The 19,998-nt window shown below is 38.7% G+C and overlaps 1 protein-coding gene across 2 annotated transcripts; it reads left to right on the top strand.

Annotated features, from left to right (window-relative positions):
- Positions 1-377: 377 nt before the first annotated feature.
- On the top strand, positions 378-19,796 carry LOC131749834 (pancreatic triacylglycerol lipase). 2 transcript variants are annotated; one of them, XM_059051726.2, is made up of 12 exons: positions 378-423; positions 1,905-2,059; positions 2,665-2,787; positions 4,710-4,844; positions 7,123-7,234; positions 8,046-8,165; positions 8,282-8,401; positions 8,918-9,036; positions 11,179-11,308; positions 12,390-12,498; positions 13,864-14,028; positions 19,733-19,796. In XM_059051726.2, exons 1-12 carry the CDS (start codon positions 378-380, stop codon positions 19,794-19,796), a joined length of 1,398 nt encoding a protein of 465 aa, XP_058907709.1. The 2 variants fall into 2 exon arrangements, with proteins under 2 accessions (XP_058907709.1, XP_066883537.1); XM_067027436.1 differs by having other exon boundaries at positions 1,905-2,074.
- Positions 19,797-19,998: the final 202 nt, after the last annotated feature.

Genomic DNA, 19,998 nt, shown 5'->3' with positions numbered 1-19,998 from the left:
TCACATTGAAAGAGAACTGTTCTTATCTACCCTTTTCTCATCTTTCCAAAAGTATTGTGGAAAATTTTACCTACTCTATCAATCTTGGTTTATTTATGATTAGAATTAGAAATACATCCTTGGAACCTCCTCTCTTTTCATGCCACTTTTCCATGGAACTGCTCAAAAAGATAAGGTTTGCCTATAAAAGGACCTCTAGGTGCTATCTTGTGGGCAGAACTTGACAGAACTGCCATGGTGAGTCTGGAACATGTTTACTAAGTCTAATTCAGTCGAATTTACCCATTTTCCCTCAGAGGTCTAACTGAACTTGAATCACGCCAATCTTTTAAAAACTTACTTAGCCAGACTTAATTATATTTTAAAATTTTATTTAGATGCTGCTAATCTGGCCACTTTCGCTGTTGCTGGGAGCAGTAGTAGGTAAGAAAAAATATTTATGTCACGCTGGAAGAGACTTGCTGCTCAGTACTTGGAAGAAGGGCTACACCACCTGAATTCAGGCTACAGTGAGGACGAGAAGTGGAGCGCGGGGGAGAGGTCCATGGCTAGGAGCGCGAGCGCCGGGGGCAGGGCTGCCGGGTAAAAGCTAAGACGCCACTGAAAGCTAAATTTCAGGTAAAACAAAGAATACGTGACACAGCTCCATAAATGGTAAAATGTGTCATTATAATAAATAAAATTTTAAGTTAAGAAAATTTAAATTTATTGTTATTGTTATAATAAAAAGTGTATTGTTTATCTGAAACTCAAACTTAACTTGTATTTTCATTTGCTAAATTTAGCAACCCTAGCTCGGAGTCAAGCGTAAGGTCTGAACCCTGGTTCCTCAGCCACAACTGTATTTCCTTGAGTAAAATTCTTAACCTCTCTGTGCTTCACTATCTTCATCTGTGAACTGGGCCTATAATGCCACCCCTGTCGTAGGGTAACTGTGAGACTTAGGTGTGATAAGTCACGTAAATCATCTTGCCCAGCACGTGGCACATGCCGAGAATGCAGCGCCTACACAACTACTACTCCTATTCCTGCTCCCACTATTTATTTTTATTATTATTATTTTTTTTTTTTTTGCGGTACGTGGGCCTCTCACCGCCGTGGCCTCTCCCGTTGCGGAGCACAGGCTCCGCACGCGCAGGCTCAGCGGCCATGGCTCACGGGCCCAGCCGCTCTGCGGCACGTGGGATCTTCCCGGACCGGGGCACGAACCCGCGTCCCCTGCATCGGCAGGCGGAGTCTCAATCAACCACTGCGCCACCAGGGAAGCCCTGCTCCCACTATTAATGGAGACTTTATCCCCCTGGAGAACCCTTCCTTTGTGTTGTTCTTTTATGGGTTAACATTCAAGCACAGAGTTGTGTCAAACCATGGGCTTTCTGTTTGATTATTTGTAAGCAGCTTCTTCATCACAAGAATCCAGGATGCCCCTCAAATACAGGTCAGAGACCTAAATACTCACCTAGGTAGAGACGTAAAGTTTTGGCATTTGCACGAAACTTAAGCTCTCAAGCCAAAGCCCAAAGCCCAATGCCAGAAGTTGTTTACAAGGAGGTAAGCACCTCACCCCCTACTACCAAGACCTGGGGACACAAGACTGCTCCCTTCTTGGGCACCAATGGCCCAGAGAAGACGTCTGAGTTGAGAGGCTCAGATGAGTCCTAGCATGGGACTGGACAGAGGCAGAAGGGGAGTGAGGCAGTCCTACATAGTGGAAATGAGAAGCAGCAGCCTGTCTTTAGCTGGGATGGTGTCTGGTGAAGCTGCTTTGTGAGTGTGTCTATAGGAAGGTGTCTGAGGATGTGGAGGAAGAAAATATGCCACAAAATGTAGTTTAACTCATATATTGTCAGAGAGACCATCAAAAAGAGCATTCTGGTGAAACTAACACTTCTGGGTGATTGCAGGAAGAGAAATCTGCTATCAAAGACTTGGTTGCTTCAGTGATGATTCCCCTTGGGCAGGAATTGTAGAAAGACCCTTCAAAATATTGCCCTGGTCTCCAGAAGATGTCAACACTCGTTTCCTCCTATACACTAACGAGAACCCAGACAACTTTCAAGTAAGAACACTCATGGTTTTCAGAACTAAGTTTCATCTGTTTTATGTAATAAGGATACCCAATTTTGTCTTCTAAAGAGAACAAATCAGACAGTGGAATTTGCACCTCTGTAGACTTTTAGCACAGTGACTGTATTATTTTATATAACTTGTTTATAAAAGGTTTGTTTGATAATTTGTTTAAAGTATCCATTAACTTGATATTATTTTTATTCTACCTCTATGGTACCAATTAATACAATATTCTAAATATGGATATTACATATATATAATCTCTAAGTATTATGTATAACCTCCCAACATATTTTGTATCTATAAAAAACACACACACACATACATAGTCTTCCATTGGGTGGAGACAAGACCCTACCACCAATATTATAGGAGACATATTACCCCAAGTAGAGCAAATGCAAAAATGTTATGACATCTGGAAAGTATCGACTTGGTGATGATTGCGAACAGCTTGGTTGTAATGAGAGAATCCTTACTCACAAGGCTCCCAAGTCCCAGGTGTCCTCTCCCATCTGCCACTTCCCTCCTCGTAACAGTTCTATTTGACATTTTCAGAAACTTGACATTAAACACTTTTTCTCTCCCAAATAGAAACTCGTTGCAGATCCATCTACTATCATAAACTCCAATTTCAATACAAATAGAAAAACTTGCTTTATTATTCATGGATTCATAGACAAGGGAGAAGAAAAATGGCTGTATAACATTTGCAAGGTGAGACTGTAAATCTCTTAAGGGAAGTTTGTTTCCAGAGTGATAATTAACAACAGAGAAGGCAAGGCCCCACCCAAGCAGGACAGATGCCTGCCACCATGAGGCTGGAGGATCCTCTGACCCCACTGGGCCTGGGGTTCCCAGAGGAGGTCCAGGAGGTGACACGGGGCATAGGGGACCTGGGACCATCAGACCAGCAAGGCTGGCAGGCATTTGGTGGCTCTGGGTAGTGATTATTTAATAACTAATACAGAGATATTTCTAAACTTTAGCAACAGATGTTGCCATACTGATGCAACATTTGTTGCATTTTCAATAGCTTTTAGTCTCTTCAATAGGCTTTGATTTCTGTGTGAAGAACTAGGATAACTCATTTAGCCCAAACTAATTATTTTCCCTTGCTACTCTTTTATCTCCTATGGTAGCAATAGCTAGGAAAACTGTGTAGATTTTCATTTCTGGCTTCTGTTGTTTCAGCAGTAGTGATCCTATTTTCTTAAATTTGCCTTTGGCTATGTGCCCTGTGATAATGAAGAATTAAAAGACAGAAAATCAAACAGAATAAATTTTCCAATAACTGCTATTGCTTAAGGAACATCGTCATTGATTCATTTCTTCATCCAGATTTTGTGGCCAGCTGTGGCGCAAAGATGCAGTCATTTCTTTAGGGGTCTTATTTCAGGCCTGCCTGTGACTCAAGCCAAAGGCTGATCTGAGTTAACTCCAGAGAGTTCCGACTGATCTTGAAGACAGTTAAAATGAAGGGGCTAATTAACTACACGAGTTTAAAAATAATCAGTAAAACCACAACTTGTCTTCGAAAATAATTTATAGCTGATGATTATTGGGCTGGCGGAGTAGGGAGGGTAGTAATCGATTCCTATACTACAGTGAAGAAAAAAATCAATAAATGATTCTCAGCTCAAAAGGTATGTAGATTTTCAGATATGCATATACAATTTATTTCTGAGATCCGAAAAGCAGATGTGTTTTTCTTGCATTTGATTTGGCTTTGGGCATTATAATGGAGGAATAAGTACATTAAATTAGAAGGTTAAATGCCGTAGATTCAAGCTCTGATTCTATCCTTAGCTAACCAGGACACTAGCAAATCGTTTCCCCTCTTTGGATTTTTCTGTCTGTAAAATGAAACAATCGGAGATGGTTTCTAAGATTGCTGCATTCTCAAATTCTTCTTGGAAAAAAGGTGGGGCTATGCATAAATAAATACTCAAATAAATAAAATTCCTGCCAGATCTAGCATTCACGAAACTATCATTGACCCCCATCAAAAAGGCTTCCAGTAGATATCTGAAAGTTTATATTTTTATGTGAAATAACTTCAGTCATGTACAATAAAACGTGTTCATACAAAAATTTTGATTAGTATTTCCATCATGGAAAAGCTTATTCATGTGCCTTCAATACCTATATTTAAAGGGTCCTAACATAGTCTTTCATTTATGCAATTATTTAGTAGATATTTACTGAGTACCTACTATGTGCCAGGAACTTTTCCAGGCACTGAGGATACAGAAGTCAACAAGACAGGCAATGCCCTGAGGTGCAATCTAGTACGGGACAACGTCTTGTGAAGTTTATGATGCTCTAATGAGACAACCCATTGTACCACATTTTATACACTTTTCCCTGCAACAAATGTCTATGCATCTGTTGCTGTAGAAATCCCAAGGATCCAGTTCCCATTATGGCCAAATCTCTAGTTTGGAGCCAATGTTAAGCTTTAAAAAGGACTCCATAACCATAACAGATTAAAAGTTTTGTTTATTTGTTTGGGGTTAAAAAGTGAGCGCGATATTGTGTAGGTCAAAGAGGGAATTTACCCTAGTCTTCAAGAGTGTTAATTAGTAATTAGGAAAGATGTTGAATTCTTTACTTATTTATTGTGTCTCTTCCACCAGAACCTGTTTGAGGTGGAAAGTGTGAACTGCATCTGTGTGGACTGGAAAGGTGGCTCCCGAACCGGATACACACAAGCCTCACAGAACATCCGGATTGTGGGAGCAGAAGTGGCATATTTCATTGACGTTCTTAAGGTAACTACCTCTGGGTTATACAAAAGCCCGTGCACATCTCTCTCTGGATTCTCTTCCAGAAAAATTGCTGTATGTATGATAATTGGTAAAGTATTTTTCTACTTAGAGTTGGCGTTCTCCTCGATTGAAAAGAAAAATTCAAAAATAAAATCTAGATCTGGGCTTCATCAATACGCTTATTAAGGTGAATATACTGATTTTTAAGTGCTATTATTCAAGCAACCAGGTAGATTGTTTCTACTGAATTCCATCATTAGTTCTTCTAAGTTTACCAGTTATTAAGCCAAGTTGATACGATAATGTCAACCTGAAGATTAAAGTAGGGGTTTTGTTGTTTGTTTGTTTTTTCTTTTTTTTTTTTTTTTTTTTTTTTTTGTGGTACGCGGGCCTCTCACTGTCGCGGCCTCTCCCGTTGCGGAGCACAGGCTCCGGACGCGCAGGCCCAGCGGCCATGGCTCACGGGCCCAGCCGCTCCGCGGCATGCGATATCCTCCCGGACGGGGGCACAAACCCGTGTCCCCTGCATCGGCAGGCGGGCTCCCAACCACTGCGCCACCAGGGAAGCCCTGTTTTTACTTTTTTTAAGAGAAGCACAAGCTAACCTGATTTGGTAACTAAACACCTAGAAAATGTTAAACTTGAAAGTGCTTAAGTAATTGCTTTCATTATTCTTTTCCTTTTTTCTTCTTAATTGTTTTCTTTTTCTTTTTTTAAAAAATTGAAGTAGAGTTGACACACCATATTCTGTTAGTTTCAGGTGCCAAAATATACATTGCAATGTCTGGTTGGTGGAGCTGGCAGATCATTTATTGATTAAGATCACCATCTTACTTGAGTGCAATTTGTGACGCCCCAAAACAATTACAATAGTAATATCAAAAGTCACTGATCACCATAAGAAATATTATAATAATGAAAAAGTTTAAAGTATTGTGAAAATTACCAAAATGTAACACAGAGACCCAAAGTGAACAAATACTGTTGGAAAAATGGTGCTGATAGACTTGCTCAGTGCAGGGTTGCCACAAACCTTCAGTTTACAAAAAACACAATATCTGTGAAGCACAGTAAAACAAAGCATAATAAAACATGGTATGTCTGTACCACATCTTCTTTATCTACTCATCTATTGATGTACACTCGGGTTTCTTCCATTGCTTGGCTATTGTAAACAAGTCCGCAATAAACATAGGGGTGCATATATCTTTTGGAATTCATGTTTTCATTTTCTTCAGAAAAATAACTAGCAGTGGAATTGCTGGACCATATGGAAGTTCTATTTCTAATTTTTTGAAGAACCTCCATACTGTTTTCCATAGTAGCTCTACCAATTTACATTCCTACCAACAGTACCTGAGGGTTCACTTTTCTCCACATCCTCGCCAACGCTTATTATCTGTTGTCTTTTTGATAATAGCCATTCCGACAAGTGGGAGGTGGTACCTCGTTGTGGTTTTGATTTGCGCTTCCCTGGTGATTAGTGATGTTGAGCATCTTTTCATATGTCTGTTGGCCATCCGTATGTCTGACTTGGAAAAATGTCTATTCAGGTTCTCTCCTCATTTTTGAAATCAGATTATGTTTTTTTATATTGAGTTACGTGAGTTCTTGTCTACTTTGAATATTAACCTTTTACCAAATATATAATTTGCAAATAACTTCTCCCGTTTACTAGGTTGCCTTTTTGTTTTGCTGATGGTTTCCCTCACTGTGCGAAAGCTTTTTGGTTTGAGGAAGTTCCATTTGTTTATTTTTGCTTTTGTTTCCTTTGCATGAGGAGACAGATCCAAAAAATATTGCTAAGATGTATGTCAAAGAATATACTGCCTATGCTTCTTCCTGGAGTTTTATGGTTTCGGGTCTTACATTTAAGTCTTGAACCCATTTTGAGTTTATTTTTGTATATGGTTTAAGAAAGTGGTCCAGTTTTATTCTTTTGCATGTAGCTGTCAAGTTTTCACAACACCACTTATTGAAGAATAATTATTACTTTCTAATCCAAATACTTGCTTCACCACCTCTGGGTAACAAGTCCTCATATCCATCAAGGGTCCCCTCTACGTAGTAGAACAACAAAAGAGAACACTACTTTCACCAGTTTAAACTTTACACCATCGCCATTTCTCGTGATAAATGAAAAGAAAAAATCCGTGAAAACTGATTGCTTTAAAGGAGAAGCTTCTCTTCTTAAAAATTGAGTTTTCAGAGCGTTCTCTTTCCTGCACATCTTGAATTTTGCTACTTTGAAAACATTCTGACGAAGTTTTCTTCCCAACAGTCATCATTTGAATACTCACCTTCCAAGGTCCATGTCATTGGCCACAGTCTAGGTGCCCACGCTGCTGGGGAGTCAGGAAGGAGGACAAATGGGACCATTGGACGAATCACAGGTTGGTCAAAGCTGCAAAGTTGGACTCAATGAAGCCTATACGGGGTCTAAAAGGACAGAAATTTGGCACAGACCTGCTTTTGCCTGAGGAGACAAGTTTTCACATTTTCCGAGTTAGATCACATGATCAGAGAAATCGGTGTGTTCTGAGACCTTAATACCAATCTTTAGTCTACAGAGCCCTGTTTAACATATAAATACTGCATGTGACTCAAATGTGAATTAAGAACATCTGGAAGTCTTATTCATATCTATTTTCTCTTTGTCAGGTATTCACAAAGGATGAGTTTGGTGAATAGAAGAGATGGCATAAATAATAGAAGAAATGGAATTAAACCCATAACTTGCTGGAGAGAACATTCTTTCTCATAGTCCGTGAATGCCTATGAGAGCCGGCTCAGTCAGGCACTTGCCAAGCTGTGGTCGCAGTGACTGTGAAAGCCAAGGTCCTTGCCCTCACAGGAGTTTATAGTATAGGTGGAACTCTTTTAGCTTGAAAATCTCTTAGGAGTCCAGTGTTTCCCAGAGTCTGGCTCTTTTGCTGTAACTGTGCTATTGACGGGGATTGTCCCAATGACTAAGCATCCATAAGTAGGGCCAAATTCCATGGTTTGAGGAAAATTCACTTTCATGCAAAAGGTCAATTAGACACAGATTTCCCTTAGAAATTGGTAAGATAGGGAAGAACCAGCTTATTTCTTTGCACGCATTACTCATGATTACCACCAATGCTGCACTCAGGTCTGTAAAAAGAAAGGTGAACATGCATGTCCACCGATAGACACTGACATGACGCATCCTATCTATTTTAGGGTTGGATCCAGCAGAACCGTGCTTTGAGGGCACACCTGAACTAGTCCGATTGGACCCCAGCGATGCCCAGTTTGTGGATGTAATTCACACAGATGCTGCCCCCATCATCCCCTACCTGGGTGAGTTCCTCAATTTGTCCCCCTGGAGTGTTTTTTGAGTCTATACATAAGAGTGTTTTAGAGTGTTTTGAGTCTTTACATTAACATCAACTTTCCCATATTTTAAAATTCTTCAGGTCTAGGAATGAGCCAAACTGTGGGCCACCTAGATTTCTTTCCAAATGGAGGCGAGCAAATGCCCGGATGTAAGAAGAATGCTGTCTCTCAGATTGTTGACATAGATGGGCTCTGGGAAGGTACAACTATTATGTATATGAAGAGATTTCCTTGGTGGAGGGGGGGAAATCTGTGTTTCCTTTTGATAAACTTGCTAAATATTTTGGTATTGTACAGGTCTCACATTTTCTGTAACAAAGAACTTTTCGTTGTATCCCCAAGATACAGGTTTTCACTGGGGGAAGTGGACCTGAGAAGACTATAGGAAAGAAAGTGTATTTGTAGTCAACTTTTCAAGGATCTAATTCAGGGAATACATTACTCAGGCATACCTATCCCTTACAGACCAATCTTCTCCTCCTAGAGTTATTTTTCCGTTTCATTTAGCAATGGCATAACTATTATAATCTTAAACAGATTATATTAAATTCTGATTGCATCTCAAATCATAACGACCCCATAAATGATTTTGTTCTGTGACTGCCATGAGTTCCACACTCGTTAGAAAAATCTATTCAACAGCTGTATTCTGACCATGACATTAACTTGAAAAAATAAAATCTGTCACTGATGTGTAATCATGTCTGATTTTAAAGGAACTCGCAACTTTGTGGCCTGTAATCACTTGAGAAGCTACAAGTATTATGCTGACAGCATCCTCAACCCTGATGGCTTTGCTGGCTTTCCTTGTGCCTCTTACAAAGCTTTCAGTGCAGTAAGTCGATTCTATCTTGCACCTAAAGAATTTTGTGACCATCGCTTCTCATGACCAGTGTGGTTCACTATACATGACATGCATTCAGTGAATGTTACTGTATGACTGCCACATGATTTGTACTTTCAATAATACATGTTTATTTTAATAGTGATAAAGCATTGGAGAACTTTAGGGAAATGAGCTTGTAAACTGAAATATCCCCAATCTACCTTGTTCTCTATCACTTCTGTATGTGTCAGCTAAATGTTCACACTTGGTTTGGAAATAATTCTAAGTGCAAAAATTGTCTGTGGAAATCTGATCTATGGTTGCAGGATGCTGATGAACATGAAAAACTTCTTTTAAATGTTAACCTTATAAAGGTATATGATTATGGGCATGTGGACATTTCTGTGCAGTCTCATAATTGCCAAGATTTTTTTTTGAATGTTCATCTTCTTTTTGGTATTCTCTAAATATCTAAGTTGGGATCCTTAAATCTGATCTTGAATATGACATATCAATTGCCTGGGTTTTTTTTAACTATTGCTTTTCCTTTCACAATAATTTTTTTTCAAATAAAAATGTATACACTATGTTATTTAATATATAAAATTTCAAGTAACGTGCTAGGTGAAATTATAATTATCAAGTAGATACACTTTAGCAATGAAGAGAGAGGATCTGATTCCTTGTTCTACCATTAAATAGTTGAATGATTTGGGGCAAAATACTTAACTCCTCTAAGGCACTTTCTTCATTTCAAAATGTAAATAAAATGGTAGATTCCATAGATTTGGTGGGAGGATTTAATAAGATAACATGTTTTAATTACTTAGCCTAGAACCTAAAATATAATAATTAGCATTCAACAAATGTTAGCTATTAGGAGCTATTAGGTATAGGGGAGAGGGGATGGGTGCATATTTTATTCACAATGTAGCTTGCATATGCAATGAAAACACCCCCCCTTCTTTGGTCTAACTTTATTTTTATTTTCTTCCCAAATCCCCATTTTCTAGGTAATGGGGAAAACGAAAAACACAGAAGCTTTAGGTTTCATCCAGTTAAAATTTAATCTGATTCAATCATGTAAACAGTCCTTTTGAGTGATGCTCAGACACTTTTATAGGAAAAAATTCTCAGTTTTGCAGATTTCTCAGCCTTTGGACCACTTCTTTCCAAGCTGGTATTGGGCAAGGTGATCATGGTGGTGGTGGTCAGTGTGTGTGTGGAGGGCAGAGAGGAGGCTTGGGGGTCCACCTTCTTGACGGGCTCATAGCTGCCATCTGCAGGTGATGTCTGGGCATGTCCAAGCTACTGGCTTGGGCAATGCTTTCAGAGAGCTTTGGCCATTTCTTCCTGGCGGGCTCAGTTTCCCTTAGCTTTTGCTGAATGTGGATCCCGAGATTCAGCCCAGTCCCCATCTGGTCCACTGATTCAGGAGCTCACCACTTGCAGCTACTGTGGGGCATCCTTGCCCTTTCATAGCAGGAAATTTTATGTCCATCTGCCTCCCCCTCTGTCCATCCCTCTCCCTCTCTTCTCACAGTTTCTTGGCCCATGAAAAAAGGACATTTTCCTGTATGATATCCATCTTCTCCAGACCTCATGGCTAAGCCTGACTGACCAGCTAGAGCATTTTCCCTTCACCCTGGGAGAATTCTGAGATCTGAATCTTCCAGACTTGATATGCTAAGTGGGAGCTAGAGAAAATTGAGAAAAACTTGACTTTTAAGCCTATTGTCCTCCCCGTGAGTCCTATTTTGTGTATCAGGAGCTGATTATCACCTCCTGCTCTTTCTTTTGCAACTTTTCTAAAATAAATTCTAACCACCTAAAGGCAGATGGGTGTCTTGGGGCAACTGGAACAACTTAGAAGGCAAAAGAGAGCGGATTAAATTATAAATAAATAAATTCTCTTAATCAATTTTTATAATATTTATGTTAGTATCATGTTATTTAATAGTGAAATTGCTGACTTATCATTTTAAATAATGAGACTCATTTTTAACCTTTGTTGAGACACTGTGAAAGTCTTCTTTTACTATCAGAAGACGATTGGCTTTAAAATATTTGAAAATTCAACAACACGTGGAATAAGATGGTACACTATTAAAAAAAGAGCATCCTCATTCATCATTTGTTTATTTTCTCTAGAACCAGTGCTTCCCCTGTCCAAGTGAAGGCTGCCCGCAGATGGGTCACTATGCTGATAGATTTCCTGGGAAAACCAAAGCAGTGAGCCAGATATTTTATCTAAACACCGGTGATGTCAGCAATTTTGCCCGTAAGTCCCTATTTTATTTGTCTTAAATTCTCAATACTATGCATCTCATCACATCCAGTGGAAATGTGTGAAAGTGCTTTTCTGTACAAAAGTTTTAAACCCTCCTCCCCCAAATGGAAAGACACATCAATGCCATGCTCAATGTGAACATGCTAATTTGGGTGGCAGAACAGAGTTTAGGGCCTGAATTATCAATGATACAAAAATAAATTTCTTCACAGTTGATTCTGGTACCGAATTCAGGAGGCTTCTTCTGCTCCAGCCTCTTCATACTCTGTTAAAAGTTTCACTGCGCAAAATTCTGAGGTTTTTTACAAGCAGAAAAATAACCCAGGAGAGAGATGGCAGAGATTGTGGGAATCGAAAGGAGGTGACAGATTCAAGAGATATGAGGATTGTAGACTCCATGTGAGATGGGAATCAGAGAATGCAGGAATGGTGAGACTTGGGGACAGACCCTGGGTTTCTTTTCTGGGTAATAGAGGAAGAAAACTCTTTGGATGCGAGTCAGTAGGGTTAGCTGCATTGTAAAAACTAAAGCTAAATTTTATCCCCTTACCAATTTGGCCCAGGCTAGCTCTAAATGGCAAAAAATTGTAGTTCACTATTGACTAGTACCACAAAATGGTTACCATAAATTAATACAATTCCAATGGTGATGAAAAGTTGAATTATAGAATGTTAAAGATAAATATAGATTATTTAGACAAAAAGATGACAGTACTCTAAAATTTTGTGATCTATGAAAAGAAAATAAACTGATGAAAATACCACACTATTATTTTTCCATTATCTTTTAACATCACGTTCTTATAATGTTCAAGAATAAATTGTTAGGTTAAAAAAAATCGAAAACAAAACATATAACTTAATCCCTTGGCTTGAAATCTTTTGACTTTGGAAAGAGTCTGTGTTCCTCCCCTCCCCCAATGTCTGCCCTCTGAACATTTAGTTAAAGGAATATCCATCACTATTTGATTAGAAGAACTACCAAAATTCAGCAGTAGTGGAATCCAAGTTAGCCTGTTTCCAGAATAATTTTTCTAAAAGCTGATATTTTGCAAATATTTCCCCCTTGCAGGTTGGAGGTATAAGGTGGCTGTCACACTGTCTGGAAGGAAGGTTAGAGGACACATACTAGTTTCTTTGTTTGGAGATAGAGGAAACTCTAAGCAGTACAAAATTTTCAAGTGAGTAAACTACTACTCTAAGCTCCTTCGATGTTGGCATACTTCACACATACAATGTATGTCGTGGACATAAGAGTTTATTCATTACTATATGGGAATATAGGGAAGGAAAGTTTCTTTTCCTTTACCTTTCTTGGCTCTTTGGCTGGTCAGGTAATCAAATTAACATAGGACAGATTAACAGGGGGAAAAACTAATTTAATTATGTACATATGGGGATCCCAGAAGAATATGAGACCCATAGGCAGTGAGACAATTGAGGCTTATATGCCATTCTGAGCTAAGGAGAAGGGAGCAGGGGTCTGGGACTTCAAAGGGGAGAAAGACAATCCACAGTAAGATGGGAAGAACAAATGTTTGGTGCACAAAGGTTTGCCATGACAGGCAGAGACAACAGGATACAGGGAGGAATTTGATCTCCAGGCCCAGCTGAGCTCCCCGCCAGCCTATCACACCTAGTCCATATTCCTTGTAGTTATCTCAGGTGATAGTTCCCTTCCTGAACCAGGCCTTCAATCTAAATTCTTTTAGGCAGTTAAGGGAGTGGTAAAAGTTATCCTTGAATCTGCTGGGTCTTGATTTCCTTCAGCTCAAAATAGTCCACCTGCCAAAGTGGCACATTCTGGGGAGACTTGTTCTGAACCCCTTTAGAAGTACAGTACTGCCATGTGTCATTAAAAGGAAGAGACTAGGGCTTCCCTCGTGGCACAGTGGTTGAGAATCCGCCTGCCGATGCAGGGGACACGGGTTCGTGCCCCAGTCCGGGAAGATCCCACATGCCGCGGAGCGGCTGGGCCCGTGAGCCATGGCCACTGAACCTGCGCATCCGGAGCCTCTGCTCCACAACGGGAGAGGCCACGACAGTGAGAGACCCGCGTACCGCAAAAAAAAAAAAAAAAAATTAAAAAGGAAGAGACTATTTCACCCTTGTACCTTAATACATTTTAGAACTCTGTTTCTAAATTTTTTCTCTGCTGTTTCCTGAGAAAAACCACAGATGTTTATTTTGATGCATGGCATCAGATTTATAATCACTAAATAATTGTTCTACCCACAAAACAACTGGAAAAGGATGATATAATGATGTCATCATTTATTAAATTGTGGGAGGATTGTGACTATAACATGTTTGAAGTTTTATTAAAATAAGGACGACTTCAAAGTAATATGAGTTATTGATGGCAACTGAACTACCACTGAGTTGGCATACATGTCTACATTTATTTAACCATTAGATTCACAAATGTACTATCAATCATCTTACTAGAGATACATTGTTAACTGGTTTTAGAAACATATATGTGTATATTTATATGTATGTTTATGTATATTCATGTGTTTTTTATTAACTTCTCCATTCCTAAGGGGCATTCTCCATCCAGGCAGTACTCATTCCAGTGAAGTTGACTCAGATGTGGAAGTCGGAGATATGCAGAAGGTTAAATTTATTTGGTACAATAACGTGATCAACCCAACTCTACCCAGAGTGGGAGCATCCAAGATCAGTGTGGAACGCAACGATGGAAAAGTGTAAGTAATAAAAATCCAAAGAGATTTGAAGCATTGAGTCATGTTTATAATTCTAGTCCCACTGAAAGCCAACTTTAAGTTAAATCACCTACAGTGGTTCCCCTATATCTCAGTCACCGCTGCTTCCTAATACCTTTTGTTTCTTTAGAAGAAAGTATACATCTTTAGGAAAACAACTTTGATAGATTTGTAGATGACTGTTGTATGATCAGATACAAGTGTTAGAATGAGAATCTGGCTTCACAATCTTAAGGTGAAAAGAAAGAGTTCATTTAGCAGCTGTGCCTTGTGTTATGCGTGTGCTTAATATGTGTATCTTCCCCAAGCTTCCTGGGTTCACCAAATTGTCACTTAAATTACCGAGAAAACACTTAACTTATCAAAGAATACAAATAGATTGTCCTGTGTCATTAGTCCTTTTAGTGAAGACAAAGGTCAACCCTTGGTTCTAATCAAGACTAAAGTGTGTGTGAACCAACGGATAGTTACCATAGTGAACTACCAGAAGCAGTGAGGTGATGATGATGATGATAATCATAACAATACCAATATCAGCCCAAGTGTTTTGAGTATAAAACCAAATTCTGAGGCACAGTGCTATGCTGCTTCTGCCGTCATATCATTCAGTCCTCATATAAGTCCAGTGTGGAGACTTTTGCTTCTGGCAAAGATGGAGTAACAAGAGCCCAGATTTACCTTCCCAACTGAAACAAACAAAAATTCAGACAAAATATATCAAACCACAGTTTTCAAGACGCTGAACATTAGGCAACAAAAGAAAGTGATCACACCATTGTAAAGCAATTATACTCCAATAAAGATGTTTAAAAAAAGGAAAGTGATCTCTGAGAGATAAGAAACAAATAAGGTAGAGTCTTAAAATTGTCCCAGCTTACTGCCTTTAAAGAGTCTCCAGGATGTCGCACAAAGAGGAAAAATTCAGGCAGAACCCAGTAGACTACCTGAGTTGAAGAAACAGAACTAAGAATCCAGAAAATCCAAGGCAACTGGATTTCACAGGACAGAGGACCAGAGAAGAGAGAGCTACAGAGAGGAAATCTCAGAGAGCTGGAAAATTCCCTTAAACATTCAGCAGAGTACTGATCAGCACATGTATATGAGGAAACTAGCCAAAGTCTGTGAAATATCCATCTGAAAGGATTGTAGAGAATAGTACCCAGTACTCTTGCAGGGCTGGGAACAGTACTTGTTTCCACCAACCAGATCAGAAAAGCTCATAATTCAGGAAATGTTGGGTAGAGTATTTAAGAAGGTCTTCCCTCTGTAGTGGGCAAAAAAATAGCCTAGAATGAGCAAGACCTGAAAGGATCAAACTGTTTCCAAATAACTGCACCCCAGAACAGAGCTCAAGGAAATTTATAGGAATACAAAATTATCCAGCAGTTAACAGGCTAAAATCCACAATATATGACATTAAATGAAAGTTTTCCACGTATATAAAGAAGCAGGAAAACACAACCTATAATGAGAATAATCAATCAATTGAAACCAAAACAGAACCGACACAACTGTTAGAAGAGCAGACATAGACATTAAAACAGCTATTAAACCTGTATTCCATTGGTTTAAAAAGGTCAGTAGAGGTATGGCATATATAGAAAAAAGGTCCAAGTTGAATTTCTAGAGATGAGAACTACAATATCTGAAATGAAAGAGCAGATTAGACATTGTGAGAGAAAAGATTAGGGGAGTTTAAGAGGTAATAGAAAGTATCCAAAATGAAACAGAGAGAAAAAAAAATTTTGATGAAAAGAATATCAGTGAACTGTGAAATAATTTCAAGAAGTCTAATATAGTTCTCATTGAAGACTCCAAAAGAGGAAGGAGAAAAATATATACTTGAAGAAATAATGGCTTTAAAAATTTCAAACATAGTGAAAACTGTAAACATATAGATCCAAGTGATACCACAAAAAACATGAAGAAAACTGTGCCAACACACATGAAAATCAAACTGCTCGAAACCAGTTATAAAGAGGAAAACTTAAAAGCAGCCAGAGAAAAAACACACATTACCTACAGAGGAATAAAGATAACAATTACAGGCAGATTTCACATCAAAAACAATGCAAGTGAGAAAACAGTGGAACAACATCTTTAAAGTACTGAAAGGAAAAAACCATTAACCTAGAATTCTATATCCACAGAAGTATCTTTCAAAGAAAAAGATGAAATAAAGACTTTTCAGACATATCAAAGCTGAAAGAATTCGTCACCAACCGGTCAACACTATGAGAAATGTTAAAGGAAAGTCTTCAGAGAAAGGAAAGTTATACTGGTTGTAAAAGAATCTACAGAAAGGAATTAAGACTGGAGAGGGTGTGGAGAAAAGGGAACACTCTTGCACTGCTGGTGGGAATGTAAATTGATACAGCCACTATGGAGAACAGTATGGAGGTTCCTTAAAACACTACAAATAGAACTACCATACGACCCCGCAATCCCACTACTGGGCATATACCCTGAGAAAACTATAATTCAAAAAGAGTCATGTACCAAAATGTTCATTGCAGCTCTATTTACAATAGCCAGGACATGGAAGCAACCTAAGTGTCCATCAACAGATGAATGGATAAAGAAGATGTGGCACATATATACAATGGAATATTACTCAGCCATAAAAAGAAATGAAACTGAGTTATTTGTAGTGAGGTGGGTGGACCTGGAGTCTGTCATACAGAGTGAAGTAAGTCAGAAGGAGAAAAACAAATACCGTATGCTAACACATATATATGGAATCTTAGAAAAAAAAAATGTCATGAAGAGACTAGGGGTAGGATGGGAATAAAACACAGACCTACTAGAGTATGGACTTGAGGATATGCGGAGGGAGGGGGAAGGGTAAGCTGTGACGAAGTGAGAGAGTGGCATGGACATATATACACTACCAAATGTAAAATAGATAGCTAGTGGGAAGCAGCCGTGTAACACAGGGAGATCAGCTCGGTGCTTTGTGACCACCTAGAGGGGTGAGATAGGGAGGGTGGGAGGGAGGGAGGCGCAAGAGGGAAGAGATATGGGAACATATGTATATGTATAACTGATTCACTTTGTTGTAAAGCAGAAACTAACACACCATTGTAAAACAGTTATACTTCAATAAAGATGTTTAAAAAAAAAGTGAGCATAGGAGATAGTAACTACACTGGGAAACATATGAGATTTTAAAATATGGTTATTTAAGTCTTTAAAAACAATTGACAATTTAAAAAGTAATGGCAATATTTGGGGGAGGGGCTGTTATAACGTGTATAAGTAAAATATACAACAACAATGCCATTAGGCATTAGGTAGGAGGGGAGAAATGGAAACATACTCTTATAATGTTCTTGTACCATATGTAAATTAAAATATTATCACTTGAAGGTAAAATGTGATGTTAAAAATATATGGTATAAATTCTAAAGCAACCACTAAAATATTAAAACAAAGAACTGTAGCTAATAAGCCAAAAAAGAGATTAAATGGAATTTTTTAAGGCATAAAAAGGGGGGAAAAACACCATAGGGAACAAATTGCAAGATAATAACCATATCAATAAATGTATTAAATTAAAATACAACAATTAGAAGGCAGAGATTGTTTAACTGGATTTTAAAAACTCAATACACAACTGTATGCTACCTACCTTAAATGTACTTTAAATATAAAGACACAAATAGATTAAAAGTGAAAGAACAGAAAAGGACGTTCTATTAATTATTAGAGAAATGCAAATTAAAACCACAGTGATTTCACATCAAAAACAATATACCAACATAAACTTATTTAAATGGCTAAAATTTAAAAGATTGACATTATCAAGCACGGGTGAGGATGTGAAGAATCTTGAATTCTCATATACTGTTGATGGGAATGTAAAATGATGCAACCACTCTGGAAAACTCTTTGATAGTTTCCTAAAAGGCCAAACATACACCTACCTACAATTCAGCCATTTCTCTTTTATGTATTTACCCAAGAGAAAGAAAGCATATATTTATACAAAGATTTGTACATAAATATTCATAGTACCTTTTATTGCAATAGTCAAAATCTGGAAGTAACCCAAAGTCCACCAACAAGGGAGTGGATAAACACATTGTGGTCTTCTGTACAATGGAACACTACTCAGCAGTGAAAAGGAACAAACTAGTGATACATGCAGCAACATAGATGAATCTCAAAATAATTATACTGAACAAAATTATACTGAATGAAAGAAGCTAAACAAGAGTGCATACACCTTTGGTTCCATTCATATAAAATTTTACACAATTCAAAGTAGTCTATAACGACAGTAGACCAGTGGTTGCCTGGGGGAAGGGAAGATGGAAAGGGATGGGAAGGAGAGATCACAAAGGATAGGAGGAAAATTTTGGAATAATGGATATGTTTACTCTCTTGATTGCGGTGATGGGAAATAAGTAGTTTTTATCCCCATTTTACAGATAATTCAATGAAAGCTCAATGCCAGAATTCATGTGCGGAAATCTGACTTCAGCAAATCCTTAACTACCACAATAGAAATCCAGATCACCTTTATTTTTATATATTGTGTGCCCTTCATTTCTTGTGACCCTTTTCAATATTAGTGTTTTCTTGATGGTATATCTTAATTTATTATATTCTAATGGGAAAAATGAAGAATAACATTAACTTATGAATTGCCATCAAATGAGAGGGAGCTTTTAGTCAAGTCCTTCACTAATTTGCACTGAGTTTCATCCTGTCCAATATTTTTCTTTTTAAAAGTATTTATTTATTTTAACATCTTTATTGGAGTATAATTGCTTTACCTTGTTGTTTTAGTTTCTGCTGCATAACAAAGTGAGTCAGCTATACGTGTACATATATCTCCATATCCTCTCCCTCTTGCATCTCCCTCCCACCCTCCCTATCCCACCCCTCTAGGTGGTCACAAAGCACCAAGCTGATCTCCCTGTGCTATGCGGCTGCTTCCCACTAGCTATCTATTTTACATTTGGTAGTGTATATATGTCCGTGTCACTCTCTCACTTTGTCCCAGCTTACCCTTCCCCCTCCCCATGTCCTCAAGTCCATTCTCTACGTCTGCATCTTTGTTCCTGTCCTGCCCCTAACCTTTAATTTGCTATTTGCACATCGGCTAGCCATTAGATTACAGAGAAGCAAATGAAGATGAAGAGAAAAGAGCATTTTCTGAGCATTTTTTATGTGCCAGGCACTTTACATATGCTTCTGTATTTTGTTAAAGAAAATCAGCTCCAAAGCCTCCTAAGTATTGCTCAGTCTTGATGAGTAAATGAGTCATTTCAATTCAATACTGACTTAAAATAAGAACGCCTAGCCACTGTCACACCAGGACCTCGGGATTTCTTACTCTGGCTGATTTCTTGTCTTGCTGCTACTCCTCTCCCTCAAGTGCCTTCACTGACAGTGTGCCCTGTTCAGCAGGTGCTTTGGGGACGTGACAGACGGACCCTCCGTGTCCTTTGGAGTGTCCAGTGATACCTCTTCTTTCTGCTACTGCATAGCCATGGGGTAAAATTAGAAAGGAAAATGCAGTCCTTTATACCCAAGGGGTATATTCACTCAGCCAGTGTCTAGTTTGGAGCACAGGGCGCGCCACTCACTCAGACCGAGGGGAAGGAAGTGGCTGTCATCAAACTCAACACACCAACTGTGTGTCAGGAAGCGTTGACTTTTTGTTTTCTCTCCCAAGGTTCAACTTCTGTAGCCAAGAAACTGTGAGGGAAGATGTTCTGCTTACCCTCACCCCATGTTAGGAGCTGCCGACATGTGAACGCTGAATCTTACTGCTAATAAAATCTAGTGGTGAAGCACTACATTCCTCTCTTTGCCATCGTGTCCATTATTTCCAACGAAACGTTTGGATAATGTGATTAAGTTCCAATACTTGGAGCTGGTCGGAAAACCCACAGATGACTGTTGAATTTTGCTACGTGTTACTTGGCATTTGAACTTGGG

Source organism: Kogia breviceps, chromosome 2, assembly GCF_026419965.1.
Source record: "Kogia breviceps isolate mKogBre1 chromosome 2, mKogBre1 haplotype 1, whole genome shotgun sequence".
NCBI classification, from domain to species: Eukaryota; Metazoa; Chordata; class Mammalia; order Artiodactyla; family Physeteridae; genus Kogia; species Kogia breviceps.
The sequence above is the reverse complement of the archived record's forward strand: the minus strand, read 5'-3'. Positions and strand labels throughout refer to the sequence as shown.

What these genes read in the sequence shown, in the direction of transcription:
- LOC131749834 (XM_067027436.1), top strand. Translation starts at nt 378, where the DNA reads ATGCTGCTAATCTGGCCACTTTCGCTGTTGCTGGGAGCAGTAGTAG. An exon ending in GGCTGTATAACATTTGCAAG is followed by an intron (nt 2,788 to 4,709) that starts GTGAGACTGTAA and finishes CTCTTCCACCAG; the next exon opens with AACCTGTTTGAGGTGGAAAG. An exon ending in TGATGTCAGCAATTTTGCCC is followed by an intron (nt 11,309 to 12,389) that starts GTAAGTCCCTAT and finishes TCCCCCTTGCAG; the next exon opens with GTTGGAGGTATAAGGTGGCT.